General features: G+C 64.8%; 2 protein-coding genes across 2 annotated transcripts; both read left to right on the top strand.

Annotated features, from left to right (window-relative positions):
• Nucleotides 1–245: 245 nt before the first annotated feature.
• On the top strand, nt 246–1,380 carry CNTF (ciliary neurotrophic factor; the record flags this gene model as incomplete). The annotated part of the gene is made up of 2 exons (XM_082500222.1): nt 246–559; nt 907–1,380. Exons 1-2 carry the CDS (start codon nt 446–448, stop codon nt 1,378–1,380), a joined length of 588 nt encoding a protein of 195 aa, XP_082356348.1. The 5' UTR covers nt 246–445.
• A 4,666-nt stretch (nt 1,381–6,046) lies between these two features.
• Nucleotides 6,047–14,853, top strand: DTX4 (deltex E3 ubiquitin ligase 4). The gene is made up of 9 exons (XM_082500231.1): nt 6,047–6,342; nt 9,228–9,951; nt 10,827–10,888; nt 11,037–11,198; nt 11,345–11,406; nt 11,732–11,884; nt 12,591–12,752; nt 13,133–13,222; nt 13,606–14,853. Exons 1-9 carry the CDS (start codon nt 6,132–6,134, stop codon nt 13,837–13,839), a joined length of 1,860 nt encoding a protein of 619 aa, XP_082356357.1. The 5' UTR covers nt 6,047–6,131; the 3' UTR covers nt 13,840–14,853.
• Nucleotides 14,854–15,036: the final 183 nt, after the last annotated feature.

Genomic DNA, 15,036 nt, shown 5'->3' with positions numbered 1-15,036 from the left:
CCTGCTCAGGCCCCAGCCTGCTGCCCGGGCTGAGGTGTTGAGCAATGTCCGGGCTTTACTCGCCTCTTCCCGGCAGCAGTTTCCCGCGCTCTGGCATGAGCCAGGAGGATTAGCGTGCTGCTCGTCTCGCTGTGCGGCTGGGAGGGAGCAATGGATCAGAGCCGGAGCGGGGACCCTGTTGTCGCTGGGCGAGACCATTCTGGGCAAAGCGCTCAGAGTAGCAAACCGCGGGGGAATTAGGGAAATAATCTGTTGCTGTTGATCCCAGTGGCGGGAATTTGCAGCGTCGTGCCAGGCCCCAGGCGCGGAAGAGGGGGAGAGCCCGGCTGGCGGACGTGTGAGCGGAGCTCCCGGCTGGAATGCACCAGCTCAGCAAGGGATTGTCCTCCCTGGGCCGGGCGGGCGCTGCGCCGTGAGCCTGGTGCCCGTGACAGCTGCCCAGGCCATGGCGGCAGCAGACAGCCCCTCGGCCGCCCTCCAGCGCCGTGACCTGTGCAGCCGAGGCATCCGCCTGGCCGGGAAGATGCGCTCGGACGTTGTCGACCTCCTGGACACCTACGTGAGTTTGCCCGGCTGCCGCAGGGCTGGGACTGCTGGCGTGGTGGCCGCCACTGCCAGCATCTGGGGGACTTCTGGCAGCTGTGCCGTGGTGGGAGGGCTCTGGCCCGTGGTAGAGATGGGGGATGAAATGCTGCTGGTGTCCGGTCCTTGGCACTGCCAGCTGGTGCGCGGGCAAACCTCGAGCACCCGGCCTTGTGCTGCCCCAAGTGCCTCCTGACCAGCGCCGGCGCTGAATCGGGGCCACCCAGAGCCGGTGCCAACGGGGCTCGGGGGGGGGGGGGGGGGGGGGCATGTCCCTCCATTTTTCCTGCCACCGCTGATCCCCATCTGCTCTCGCCCCGGCAGGTGGAGCGGCAGGGCTTGGACGCCTCAGCCAGCGTGGCGGCAGTGGAGGGGGTGCCGGCAGCAGCGGTGGAGCACTGGGATGAGCAGACAGGCACCCAGCGGCTGCTGGAGAACCTGGCAGCGTACCGGGCCTTCCGCGTCCTGCTGGCCCAGATGCTGGAGGAGCAGCGGGAGCAGCTGGGTGAGGCCGACACTGCGTTGGGCCGGGCGCTGGCGGGCGTCCTGCTCCAGGTCTCGGCCTTCGCCTACCACCTGGAGGAGCTGCTGCGGCTGGAGAGCCGAGGGCCCCCCAGCGAGGAGGGCGCTGGGCCCGCCCCGGCCCCCCACCTTGGCCTCTTCGAGAGGAAGCTGCGGGGCCTGGGGGTGCTGCGGGAGTTGGCCCAGTGGGCCGTCAGGTCCGCGCGGGACCTGCGGCAGCTTGCCAAGCCCAGGCCGGGCAGCAGCTCGGCCCCTGGCACGGCCGAAAGCCCGTGATGGCGGGCAGGGGGCAGGGGGGTTCCTCGAGCACCCCTGTGGAGGGCTGCCCACAGCGAAGGGGGCTGTTCAAGGAGGGGGGCGGACAGGAGGGACCTTATTAACCTCTGGGTCCCCCCATGCTTTTGGTGCCACTGCCTGTGGGCCCCTTTCCCCACAGAAAAACCGAGGCGGGGGCCGCCCTGCACCCCAGAGGGAGCGGGGGTCCCGGGCAGGGCGAGCCTCGGGGGTGGCGCGGGCTCTGCCTGCGGGGGGCTGGAATTACCCCCGGGAAGCAGCTTTGCCGCCCATCCCAGGGCCTGGAGGCTGTGACCTGCCGGACAGAAGCTGCCTCGGGGCTTGTGCAGGGGCGAGGCGGGAGACAAGGGACAGAATATACCGTCTGGTGAAAGGGGTCTTGGGACCTGCCCCCCAGCAGCGCCTTGCAAGGCTTCGCTGCCTTCTCACGGACTCTTCTCCTGCCTCTCTCCGCATCTTCTGCACGTTGAATTTCTGCTCTAACTGCTTGGGGGCTTTTTTTGGGGGGTGGTGGTGGTGTACAATCAGGAGGGGATTTCTTAACTGCTCAGAGAAGGTAGCAGAGAGAATCTTTTAGCTGAAGGCTGTGGTCCAGAAGGTCCTCTGCAAGGAGGTTTGTGCCTCCAGGGGTTATTTTGGGACTGGCAGGGGCATGGAGGCTTAGACAGCCCCCACCACATCGCTCACGCTGTGACGGAGATTGCCGTCAGGTTTCACAGCCACCCGGGCCGTGTTTTTTCTTGCGGGATGGATGTGATGGCTGCTGGCTGCCAAGCGAATAAAAAGGCTGGGAGATCTGCTGCAGTGATGTAACTTCTTGGGGGAGGTGGGACAGTGGGGCTCAACCTCACCGGAGAGCCTGGGCTGCCCCATTCCCACCCCGGGGAAGGGTCTGTCCCGGTGGGGTAGGAGGTTTGGGGGGGATGGGACCCTCTGGGAGGCTGTGGGGAAGATGAAGGAGCTGGGGATGGCAGGAGGGTGAGGAGGAGGAGGAGGTGGGGGGGTCGCTGGGGTTGTGCCCTGTCCTGGTGTGGTGCTGCCTTTTTCCCCGACCTGCGAGAAGGAAGGCGATGCGGGGGGACGCCGGGGGGCATGGAGTGGGGAGGAGGCTGGGGACATGCCCAGCCGGCACTGCACAAAGCGGCTTTGTCGCAGTGGGTGGTGGCGGCACCAGGCACGGCGCCTGACCCGGTGCCGGCGGCGTCTGTGTGGGCGTGGGGAAGACGAAGGGCGATGCCCAGGCAGGGCCCCCAGCGCCCATCCCAATGGCCACATCGGGGCGAGCAGGGCCGCAGCTGCCCTGTGGGCTCAGGGTGAGGGTGGTTTGGTGGTGCCCATTTTTTTGCGGGTGACGCCCAAGAGGAAGAACATGCAGCTTCTTCATCACCACTTACTGCCTGACCTCATCTTTGCAGCTCAGACCGGATTATTTGCAATGTTTCTGCTTCCCTGCGCTTGTGAATAACAATTTCTGGCCTGTTATTTTTGGGGGGATTAGTCAAAGTAAGTCCCTTTCCCAGCAAGTACTTCTCTCTCCCCATCCTGTCTGCTCCGTGCACTTGAAGCCATCTTGCTTTTCTCCCCCTGCGTCCTCGCCCACCACTGCCCCTCGCCTTCCCGAAGCTCAAACACCGCATGTCTGCCTCTGCACCTTGCGGCCCAACCAGGCAGGCAGGAACAGAACCCTTTTCTTGCACCGCAGTGGCCCCGGGATAAGGTGACCTTCACGTCACTGTGGAGCTGGCCCCAGTGCTGGCGCGGGTCCCTGATACGTGATCCTCCCAGGTCAGCTGCTGGTGGTGCTGCGAGCTGCACCGGGAGCCGGAGGCGCAGTGGGGACAGAAGGTGGATGATGGCAGTGCCCCCCAGGCTGTGCCCAGCAGGGTGAAGGTGAAGCACCGCTGCTTTTGCAACCGCCCTTATTCCTCCCGCGCTGCCGTGCCAGCGGCGCTGGGCGCGCCTGTGTGTGCAAAGCACCCGCAACGCTTTGAACCGCCACCGCAACCAGAAACAGAGTGAAAACAGCAAACCATAATCCAAACCTCCCTGGTCTGGCCGAGCAAGAGGCTCCAGGTCTCCAGCAGTACCGCGCAGCAAAGAGGTGGTGATGGATGAGCCGGACGGGTTTTAACACTTTTTTTCAGCTGTGACCCCAAAGGGAATCACTGGTAAACTAATTTGGCGAGAACAGGGGCACCGGACAGCCGAGCTGCATTGTTGCTTCGGACTTGCATGGCTGCAGGCTAGAGTTAAGTCGATCTGCGTGGATGGAGGTGAATGAAGCTGTTGATTTTGGAGACAGAAATGAAGAGTTTGAGGGGAGGACAGTTGCACCCACATGGATAATGCCACTGAGAACCCTGAATGGTCTGCTGCAAACTAAAACCCCACCAAAAATCCATCTGAGATAGTGCTTTGGGAAGAGGATCCGCAGTGCTGGTGGAAGCGGAGAAGGGGGGGGAGGAGGCTGTGTTCCCAAATGGCAGCGGGGAAGGAGCCACCAAAACCAGCCCATGAATGTGTTTAATTCAAAAAAAAATATGTTTGGGCTGAACGCGTGGTTGGTTTGAGCATGCTTTGTGGGGATGGGAAGATTTTGAGCCACCCGAGGCTGCTGCCCAGCCTTGCCTGTACCCGGGCGCTGGCACCGGCACTGGGCGCTGAGGGAGGGTAAACTTCCCCGTCGCCCACCGCGCGCCGCAGCAGAGGGGGTTCAGCTGTGCCCATCCCACCGGCTCACCAGTCCCCTTTGCCGTCCCGTGCCAATGCTGCAGCACAGGCTCCTCACTTCTTGATCCCGAGCTGGGGAGGTGGGAAAAGTTCACCAGTGCTTTCCTCTTTAACAGCAGGAAAACCTTCTCCTCCTGCCTGAGTCAGCGGAAAGGGTTTCCCCGGGTTTCCCTGTGGTGGCCTTGGCTGTGCGCTTGCCCCGAAGGAGCAGGTGAGAGCCCGGAGGAGTGTGTCTCTGCCACCGCGCTGCCTTCCTGGGAAGGGCTGGCAGCCCTCGTTCCTGCAGGAAAATGCGCTTCCAGCGTGGCCCTGTACGTCTCCGAGGGCGAGCTGCCCGGAGAGCTTTGCTGGAGCTCCTGCGGTTCGCCTCCTCTCGCCACAGCGCTCGTCAGCTGGCAGCACCGTCAGTCCCCACCTGTTTCTTCCCCCTTTTTTTCCTTCCTCCCTTCCTTTTTTCCCTCTATTTAGATTTTGCCTAATTGTTTCTTACCGCAAGCGCTGCTGGCAGACGCTCGTCAGTCTGAGCAGTGCCTGGGGAACAGGTCTGTCGGGAGAGGAGCTGCGGCAGTGCTGGGGGCTCGGCCGCGTCCCGCAGCAGCACCGCAACTCCCGCGCCCCGGGGGCGCATCCCCTGATGAGCTGGCATGGGACATGGGACATGGGCCAGGAGATTTGCTGGTGGTGGGAAACCTCCGCGCAGGGGACACGGACGCAATTGGTACAATTCTCCCCAAACTAGGCAATGATGGCAGTTTTGTTTAATATCCAAGAAAATTGGTGTTTTGTGCGCCTGAGCACAGGAGCGTTAAACGAGGTGAGCCCTGATGCCGGCACCCACCCATGACTGATGTCCTGCCCCAGGGCTGCCACTCTCGGGGCTCCACAGAAGAACAAGCTCAGGATGGACTTATTTTTGGGCAGCGCTGAGGGGCCGGCACGGCTGCTCTGGCCCCAGGGGGTCACCGCAAAGCAGAGGTGCCCACGTCGCACTGCCAGCCGGAGCACGCCAGCGTTGGTTGCATGGGTTTTGGGGTGCACAGCAAAGCCGCTGGGCCGCCGAGGCACGCGTGGGGCGGAGGAGCATCCCAAAGGATTCACAGCCTCGCACTGGGCTGAAGCTGTGTGAAATCTCCCCAAAAAGCACTTCCCGGGGAAAGTGAACTGTGGCCGGCAGCTGGGGGGGCCAGGGTACCGGGGATGGGGTACCGGGGATGGGGTCATGGCCGGATGCCCCGTGTGGCACAGGGCGGTTTTGGGCTTTGAACCCATTTTTGCGGGTCAGGGGCCGTGGCCGGGGGCAGCGCTCCCCCTGGACCAGGGTGGCCGGAGCCCTCAGGGCGCGTTTCACCATCACGGCGCACAAAACGGGGTCCGGCCCCGAGGTCCTGCCGGGGGAGGGGAGCACGGGGAGGGGTCCCAGGTGGGGGTGCGGGGGACGCTAGGAGGGGTCCCAGGGGTGCTGGGGGGGGGGGGCATGGGGGCACTGGGAGGGGTCCTGGGGTCCTATGTGGCGGTGCGGGCGTCTCTGGGAGGGGTCCCGGGGAGGGCAGTGGGAGGGGTGCGGGGGGCACCGGGGGCACCGGGGGCCCGGGGGGTGCGCGGGGCCGAGCAGCGCTCAGCTCTACACACCCCACCCCACCCCACCCCCGGCGGGAATGGTTTCTCCCGGCCGCGTCCCCCCCCCCCCCCCCTCCCCGGCGGGTCGCGCGGTGCCGCCGGTCCGGGTCCGGGCGCGGTGACGTCAGGGGCGGGACCGCCCCGCCCCTCCGCGCTGTGGGTGCGGGCGGGGCCCGTCCGCCCGTGGCTGCGGTCCGCCGCGGCGCTGAGGGGCGGCCTCGCCTCCGCGCCCGCTCGGCGGCCGGCCCCGGGGCGGGGGCGGGCAGAGCCCTGCGCCGCGCCGAGCATGCGAGTGCCGCCGGGGCGGGCTGCAGCGGCCGCGGGGCGTCGGCGGCGGCCAACCGGAGCCGGGGGAGGCGGCGGCGGCGGGCCGGGGCGGTGGAGCCATGCTGCTGGCCTCGGCCGTGGTGGTGTGGGAATGGCTGAACGAGCACGGGCGGTGGCGGCCCTACAGCCCCGCCGTCAGCCACCACATCGAGGCGGTGGCCCGCGCCGGGCCGCGGGCGGGCGGCAGCGTGGTGCTGGGCCAGGCCGACAGCCGCCTGGCGCCCTACATCATCGACCTGCAGTCCATGCACCAGTTCCGCCAGGACACCGGTGAGTCAGCCCGCGGGGACCCGCCGCGCCCGCTCCCCGCCGCCGCCGCGGGGCCGTGACAGGACGGGCGCGGGTCTGCGCTGTGTTCCCGGGCCCCGTTCCGGCCCTGCGCCCGTCGGCGCGGGGCCGCCGGGCCCGGTGTGGCGCGGCCCGGCCCGGCCCGTGGGTGGGGTTGTGCGGCGCTGCCGTTCCCCGGCCCGTGTCGCACCGTGCCGCCCTGCCCGGCCCCGCGCCCCGTCGCCCGCTCTGCCACGGCCCTGCTGCCCGGTCCCGCAGCCCGGTCCCGGCTTGCGTTGCCCGATCCCGCACCGCGCCGGGGCGTGCCCCGCACCGCCCTGCTCCGCCTGCCCGGGAGTTGCACCGCTCTGCTGCCCGCTGCCCAGCGCTGCCCGCTGCTGCACGAGCCCACCCTGCCCGGGGTTGCCCGCGGCCGGCTCGTGTTACGCCATCCCGCCTGGTCCCCGCTGCGCGCCGTGCCCTGTGCCGCCTGGCCCTGCTTGCGCGTTCCCGGACCCTTAGGGGGTCCTGCTGCCCAGCCTCCTCCCTGGGCCCTGTGGCACCCTACGCCCGTCTCCTCTCCCAGCCTGCAGTCCCACCGTGCGCAGGGCCCGTCCCCGGCAGACCCTGCCCCGCCATGCCCAGCTTCCCCGTGCTACCTCTGAGCTGCCACCATCCCCGAAGCCCCAGTGCTGTACCGTGTTTGGGGGCCAAATCCTGCCCTGGGTGACGGCAGCCCCCGGACGTGCCCAGGGTGGGAGCACAAGCAGGTGCGGTGTGCTCAGGGAAGGCACAGACAGGTGGGGGCTCCCCGGGGTGGTGGCTTGCACAGGTAAAGGAGGGTGTTTGGGGGTCTTCGGGGGGGTGGTGGTGGTGTGGAGGGATTCCCAAGGTGATGGGGCACATATGGCCCTAGGAGTGTCCGGGATGTGGGGCACAGGCACCCATAGGGGAGAGGTCGGCACAGGGGATTTGTGCCCCCCCCCCCTTCCCAGCACCCCCGTGGTGGCCATGGGAAGGGGACCAGCCAATGTCCCTCGTCCCGGGGACAGGGGTTGCTGGGTGCAGCAGGGTGCCAGACACCCTCCTTTGTCCTCCTTCCCCCAGCATCCCCGGGGGCTGGCGGGGACCCTCCCCTGCCTGGGGGTGTGGGGACAAGGGACCTCTGCGGCGGGGCTGGGGGCCAGCCTCTGAGGGCTATTGTCGCCTGGGGAGGAGGCCTGAAAGGGGGATTGTTCTGTCTCTCCCTGGGTTGCTGGGGATGTTGGTATTTTGGGTCATTAAACAGTTCTGATTTGGGGGGGTCATGACCCTGGCAGGCCCTGAATAGCTATTGTCCCTTTTCTTCCCGTGCTGAATGGGAGGCCGGCTGGCCATGCTGGGCTGGGGGGGACGCACGGCGTTCCCACACCACCGCCCGGGGACTGCCAGATGCTGCATACCGCCTCTGCCGCCCTCCCCGCCTTGTGTCGGATTAGGATAAATCACTGCCCCGCTCCCCTCCAGTCCCACTTTGTGCTGCCAATGCCGGTGGCTTTTCTCCCCCGGCTGCCCCTTTGCAGAATGGGTGGCCTGGCTTGCCCGGGGTGCAGCTGCACCTCGTTCTCTGTAGTGGGGTGCTTGGCGGGTGCCTGTCATTAGTGCTAATAAACAGCTTTTTAGCCCACTTTTTTTGTGGGAAGTGGTCCTGTGTAGGGACCAATGGTGGCGGCTGCTCCCAGCGGAGTGGTGGGGGTGAAAAGGGACTGAAATTCTTGCAGGCTTTGCAAGACACGTGGTGAAAAGCTGAAGAAATAGGCTTATTATTTCTTCTCTTTGAGCTTTCTTGTTCCTACCTCTGGCAGCGGGGCCGAGCCATGGGGTTTTGCAGAAGAGTGTGGAGGCAGGGATGCTCGTGAGCTTATCACAGCTATTAACCGAATAACTCTGGGCACTAGTAGCATGCTCAGGATGGGCCCCAACGCAGAGCCCGGCCATGTCCAGCCAGCCCTGCTGTGCCGTGAAACGTCCCAGAGAGGAAGGCTTTCTCCTCGTTGTAGGAGTTTCCAAAATTTGCGTCGTCCTTTGAATGCGTCCTAGTCGGCTGGGAGCGGTGGGAAAGGAAACGCCTAGCAGAAATAAGGATGCAAACCACAAAGCCTTCGTGCTTTGCGCTCTCGTCCCACTCTTAACGCTTGCTGATGGTGGAGCAGGAGCTGGGCACAGGGCCCTGCTCAAACTCCTTTGCTCAGCCTCGCGGGGGTTTTCCCTGTGCCATAGGCTGAGTTTTTGTCACGGGCCAGTTTGGCAGCTGCAGATGGTGTGCCTGGCGCAAGCCCCGCTCCCTGGTGCAAGTGGGTCCCTGCACATGTCACCTCTGTGGGGCTCAGAGCTGCCCCTTAAATCTTTTATTCCCCCATCCCCGTCTGGAGCTGAGAGGGAGAGAGGTCTGTGGCGGGCACTGCAGGAGTCCAGTGCCTACGTGCCTGGTGTCATCAGGCTCCCACAGGAGATCCTTGGGAGCAGGTTGGAGCGGCTGAGCATGTGGTTCTGTGTTTCCCCATCAGGGCTGAGCGGCTGCATGCTGGGGCTGGGAAAGCAACTGCCACCATGAGATCTGCCCTTCCCTCACCCCAATTGCTCTGGGGGTGCGCCCCAGTGCAGTGCGCGTACAGCCCAGGGGCTCCCTGGCACTTCAGGTGTGTCGGTAGCAGGGCGGCTTGCAGGCAGCAGCCTGGGGAAACTGAGGCACACCAGTCCCCTGGCAGGGTGGGGACAACAGCTCAGCCAGAAAGGCATCCTGTCACCGTGCGGAACGGCACTGGTGGGGCAGGTTGGAGTGGTTTCGCTCCCTGCCTGCAGGTGAGAGCCGGCGCCAGGGTCTGACGGCATCTCTCACCCTCCCTCAGGCACTATCCGCCCTGTCCGGCGCAGCTACTATGACCCATCATCGGCACCAGGCAAGGGAGTTGTGTGGGAGTGGGAGAACGACAGCGGGTCGTGGACGCCCTATGACATGGATGTGGGCATCACCATCCAGCGCGCCTATGAGAAGCAGCACCCCTGGGTGGACCTGAGCGCCATTGGCTTCTGCTACGTCATCGACTTTGCCACCATGGGCCAGATCAACCGGCAGACCCAGCGCAAGCGCCGAGTCCGCCGCCGCCTTGACATGGTCTACCCGCTGGTCTCAGGCACCCTGCCCAAGTCACAGTCCTGGCCAGCCAGCCCTGGGGCGGCAGCAGCCCCCCCGGTCCCTGCCTGCGCCTGTCCCCAGTGCCTCCTGGTCATGAGCGTCAAAGCCACCGTGTCAGCTGCTGGCCCCAGCACCGGCACCCTGCAGCCCCGCAAAGCCCCCGCAGTGCCACCCGCCGCCCCCAAAGCCCCAGCACCGGCCCCGGGGCCCAAGGCACCCGACAGCATGGCCACAGTGCGTGGCTCGCTGAAGCCCCTGGCAGCCCAAGGGGGCCGGCGGCAGGCAGCCAGCACGCCCACCTTGAGCTCGGCCAGCTCCAGCGCCAGCCCCCCTGGCGCTGGCAGTGGCAAGGTGTCCCGGCCCGGCCTCAGCACCCTGAACCGCAGCCACCTCCAGCGCCTGGCCATCGCCCAGTCCCGGGTGCTCATCGCCTCCGGGTGAGTCCTGCCGCGCGTGATTGAGAGGGTAGTTATGGGGGGAAGAAAGGGCAGCGCAATTTTTTTTCCCCTCCCTGGGGCACAGCAGGGCCACAGCACCGTGAGGCTCCCACTGCAGGGGAGCTGTTGCCCCTGAGCCTGGTGGGAGACGGACTGTGGGGGTCCCCAATCTCTTGTGGGCAGAGGGCTCTGCTGGGCCCCTCGCCTTCCCCGTGGGTGCCCGGGGACGGGAGTGGGGACGGGGGCGGCTCCTGCATCTCAATGAGGAGGCTGAGGCTGCTTTTCTCTCGGTGGCAGGGCATGGGTGCGGAACTGCAAAAGGCCCAAAGAAAAGCCATTCAGGCCCCATGAGAAGGGGTCTCTCCAGACCCCCACCCTCCGAAGACACTTTATTTTTTTTTTTTTGAGGGGGGTGGGAAGTTAATGAGCTTGTTTGTCCCCTTTGTCTGGCTCTGCCGTCAGCCTTCTGTCGCAGCCTGGCCCCTTTCCTTTCCCTCTCCGTCCTCCCCCTTCCCTCCGCTCCTGATCTGCTGGGAAACTTTCCCATGGAAGAGAGCCCCAAGGGGAGGGGGGGAAAGAGCTGTGGCAGCAACGTGGCTGTAGGAGAAAGGAGGAAAAAAAACAACAGACCGGCCCAGGGAGCGGTGACAAAAACGGGCCGTGAATGGAGACGTAGGCAGGGTTTCTAAAGAGCGAGAGAAAAGGCGGCAGTGGGGCGGGGGGGCACGTCGCCCCATCGGGGGATTCTCTATTTCCAGCCAGGGCCTGTGCAGTTGCTCAGGCAACTATTGTCTGGCCCCTGCTGGCCTCTGGGGGCCGCGGGGACATGGGTGCCTGCCGCCGGCCCTGACGTGGTCTTTGCTGTCTCCTCGCAGGGTCCCCACCGTCCCTGTGAAGAACCTCACCGGCTCCAGTCCTGTCAACCCGGCACTGGCAGGTGAGGAGGGGGCCGCAGCGGGGCACCTGTGCCGGGGGGTGCGGGCCTCCCTGTGGGAAGCCAGCCCCATCAGGGCGGCTTTTGGGAGAACATCTGGGGTTCGGGGCGACGCTGGTTCCTCGGTGCCATTTTGAACCCCCTCACCTAGGGATCACGGGGATCCTCATGAGTGCGGCCGGGCTGCCCGTCTGCCTGACACGGCCCCCCAAGCTGGTGCTGCACCCCCCACCCGTCAGCAAAAGTGAGATCCAGTCCATCCCCGGCATCTCCCACACCTGCCGCAAGACCACCAAGAAACAGGCCAAGAAGGGTGAGAGGCACTTTGCCACTTGGCCCCTGCTCCTGTCCCCCCTTCCCTACCTGGTCCCCCTGTCCCCCCCATCCCCTCCTGCTGCCCCTGGCAGTGGGTTTCCCCTGTGCTGCCCTCCAGCACTTCTGACTCTTGCTCTCCCACAGGTAAAACCCCAGAGGAGGTGCTGAAAAAATACCTGCAGAAGGTGCGGCATCCACCAGATGAGGTGCGAGCAGTGGGGGTCGCGCTGGGGTGTCCCCAGGGCACTTTGCTCTGGGAAGAGCGATGGGGGACACGGGCGATGCCCCCACGCTGTGCAGGGCTCTCCCACCACCCCTCATGGCTCTGCCCTGTCCCCGTCCCCCTCTGAAGAGGGGCTGTGTGTCACACACACGTGCTGGCTGGCCCTGCTGGTGGCGCAGGGTGATGGCACGGGACCAGCGGTGAGTGCTGGTCCCTGGGCAAGAGCAGGGCGGCTCATCAGCCCCGTGTCCTTGGTGAGGCTCCAGTGGCATCTATTTATCTGACCTCTCTCCTTCCCTTCCACGCAGGACTGCACCATCTGCATGGAGCGCCTCTCTGCACCCTCTGGCTACAAGGGACCCCAGCCGGCCGTCAAGCCTGACCTGGTGGGGAAGCTGGTGAAATGCGGCCACGTCTTCCATCTCCACTGCCTGGTCGCCATGTACAACAACGGCAACAAGGTGCGAGGCTGTGGCCCTGGGGGATGCCCGAGCCCCCCCCTTGGCAACCTGTGCTGAGCTTCACCTGCCCTCAGCAGGATGGTGCTCAAGTCCTGCTGCCCCGGAGGGCTCCGACCTCTCCCCCCGATGGAGAGTTTAATTTTTACCAGCACTTCGGGACCGCTAAATCAGAAAACAGTGTTGCGTAGGTGTTTTTTCCCCCCGCTATGACCAGTTTTACGTCCTTGCTTTCCTTTCCAGGGTTAGTGGCAGTGAACTTTGATCCCCGCGTGTTTGAGCAGCACTGTCAGGCGCTGGGCAGTGCTTTTGCAGCCACAGGTGGGCTTTCCTGAGCCCCCTGCAAATGGCCCTTGTGCTGACGTTCCCAGGAAAATGTGTTTCACGTTGCTTTTTTTTTTTTTTTTTAATATTTATTATCTTTCCCTCTTTGAAAAATAAACAAACAACCCCAAAACAGAGGTAGGGAAAGTAGCGAGGACTGTAAAACTGATGAGGGAGGGAAATGCAGACCTATTTTTTTTTTTGGTTAAAGTTGGGTCGCTGTAGCAAATTCTCCCAGGCCTACCCCCAGCTTCCTGAGTGTTTTTGAAATGACTGTTTTCATGATGAAAACAGCATTCAGTGCTGCTCGGGGACGGAGTGCCCGGTCCAGCTCAGTGCTGGAGGATGCGGGTTTCATGATGTCCCCCTCTTTTCCTGCTCTCAGGATGGGAGCCTGCAGTGTCCCACCTGCAAAACCATCTATGGGGTGAAGACGGGGACACAGCCCCCGGGGAAGATGGAGTATCACATCATCCCTCACGCGCTGCCTGGCCACTCCGACTGCAAAACCATCCGCATCATCTACAACATCCCTCCAGGGGTGCAGGTGCGGCCCGGCCCTATGCCCAGGGGGGTACATGAGTGGTCCCGTTAGGGGGCTGGGGGCCCTTGTCACTGCTGTGTCATCCTTGGGCCATGCTGCAGCTCATGCTTTGACTCAGGGCTCTGGGTTCAACAATGTCTTGGGAGCTGCATATCTGTAAGGATGTTGTGGGTGGTCTGGGGTACGTCTGCATGAAAGTGTTTGCCCTGTCTGCTTGGCGCCAAGGGGGACAGTGGTGTTTAGGGCCACCGTGCTGGAGCGTGGCTGCCCAGCACAGCAGTGAGCAGCTCTACGTCCACTGAGGGTGGGGGATTGCCTTGTGCCCAGAGCATCCTTCCGAGCTCCAAAAGGGTTTTGTTTCTCTCCCGCTCCACGCACTGCAGGGACCGGAGCATCCAAACCCCGGGAAGAGCTTCACTGCCCGTGGCTTCCCCCGGCACTGCTACCTGCCAGACAGCGAGAAGGGCAGAAAGGTGAGGGCCTCACCCGGGCGGCTGTAGCTGGCCAAGGCATGCTAAAGAGCGTATCGAGGAGGAGAGGGAATGAGCAGCTCTTTGGAGCATGGGGAAAAGCAGAGAGGGGTTACGCAGGTGAATCTGGGTGGAGGTTTTCCCTGTAGCCCATCCGGCACACTCTGCAGGAGCCCAGTGATGTTCCCGTGCTCTGGGGGAGCTCTGCAGCCTGCTCCCACCACTTTGGTTGGGGTGGGACCCCGTGCTGGGATCCTGAGCTCCCTGGGAGAGAGCTTGGCTGTGGATTGCCCACGTTGCCGGGATGACCAGGTGTACCCTGAGCAGGAGCGGGTGCTTCACCCCAGCGTCTGCCTTGCTGCCTGCCCCTTCTCTCCCCTCCACAGGTACTGAAACTGCTGCTGGTAGCCTGGGACCGGCGCTTGATCTTTGCCATTGGGACTTCCAGCACCACAGGCGAGTCAGACACGGTGATCTGGAACGAGATCCACCACAAGACAGAGTTCGGCTCCAACCTCACTGGCCACGGCTACCCCGACATCAACTACCTGGACAATGTCCTCGCTGAGCTTGCGGCCCAGGGCATCACGGAGGAGAGCCTGGCGCAGGAGAAGGACTGAGACTGTGGCGGGGAGGCAAGGGAAGTGGCTCCTGTGCCCCCACCCCCGGGATAAAGCTGCTGGAGAAACCCCCCTGGGGGACTTTGCAGGGGGCACCTGGAGCCCCCCTGCTCTCGGGGGCACCCGCCCAGTGGGAGCATCCCTGGGCTGGCTGGGGGTGCGGGAGAAGGTCCTTTTGACCGTCCCCTCCGCTCCTGCGGGGAGGGAGCCTCCCCTCACAGAGCTGCGGGGCTTCACCGTCCGGTCCGGCTGGTGTCCTGTCCCTGCTGAGGGCGTGGGGGGTGCCAGGCTCCCCTCCCTCCTCATCCGTCAGACGGTTCCAGCCCGGCCCTGTGCCCCTGACACCCGCCTGGGGCTGGGAGCTGGCCTGGGGGGGGAGCGGGGTTCATAGGGGTCCCCCTCGTTCTGCCTCATCTCTCAGCCGTTTGTTTGTTTGTCCTGTCCGGTACCTCCCCACTGGTCTCCTGCGTCCATGGAGGTTGGGGGGGGCCAGTCTGCCCCGTCTGGCCCCCCCAGTCCCATGCTCCCTTGTCCTCTTGGCTGTGTCTGAGCTGTGCCCCGCAGGGTCCCCTTGTCTGGGTTGTCCCCCCTGTGCTGGGGAGGGGGCGGTGGGTGGTAGGAAGAGGGGGGGTACGTTTACCGGCCTGTCTCCCACCCCACCCCCCGTAGTGGGTTCCTTGAACTGTTCGTATGGGGGCGTCCCCGCGTTGAATTTTTATATACCTCGTGTTTTGGGGTTTTGTCGTATATATGTACATATAGGTGGTGGCGTTGGCAGGAGGTGGCCTGGGGGGGGCTGGGAGAACATGGTGCTGCGGCCGGACTGAGGACGGAGCCCAGTGGCACTTGCAGGGGGCGGAATGGGGACAGCACCATTCTCCTGCTGTGGGGACTCCCTCCCAGCCCCAGAGGGGGTCGGTGCCCTACGGCAGGGCTGTGGGCTGCGGGTCCCCGTGGGGCCAGGCGCAAGTGTGGGTGGAACCGTTCCTTCCTGCTGGGTCACAGCAGCATCCCCAGAGGTCCCTGGGGAGGCCAGGGGGGATGGGGGGAGGTGGCTGGCCGGCCGTGGGCTGGGGCCAAGGGGTGGCATGGGGAGGGGAGCGTGGGGGACAGGGACAGGGGAGGGGTTGTTGCATGGTGTCTTGGGGTCCCTGCCAGCCCATGGGGGACTTCACAGGGGCCCTGTGGGAGCCACTG

Source organism: Vanellus vanellus (genome assembly GCF_965231255.1).
Source record: "Vanellus vanellus genome assembly, contig: HAP1_SCAFFOLD_405, whole genome shotgun sequence".
NCBI classification, from domain to species: Eukaryota; Metazoa; Chordata; class Aves; order Charadriiformes; family Charadriidae; genus Vanellus; species Vanellus vanellus.
This window is presented reverse-complemented; position numbering and strand designations above follow the sequence as displayed.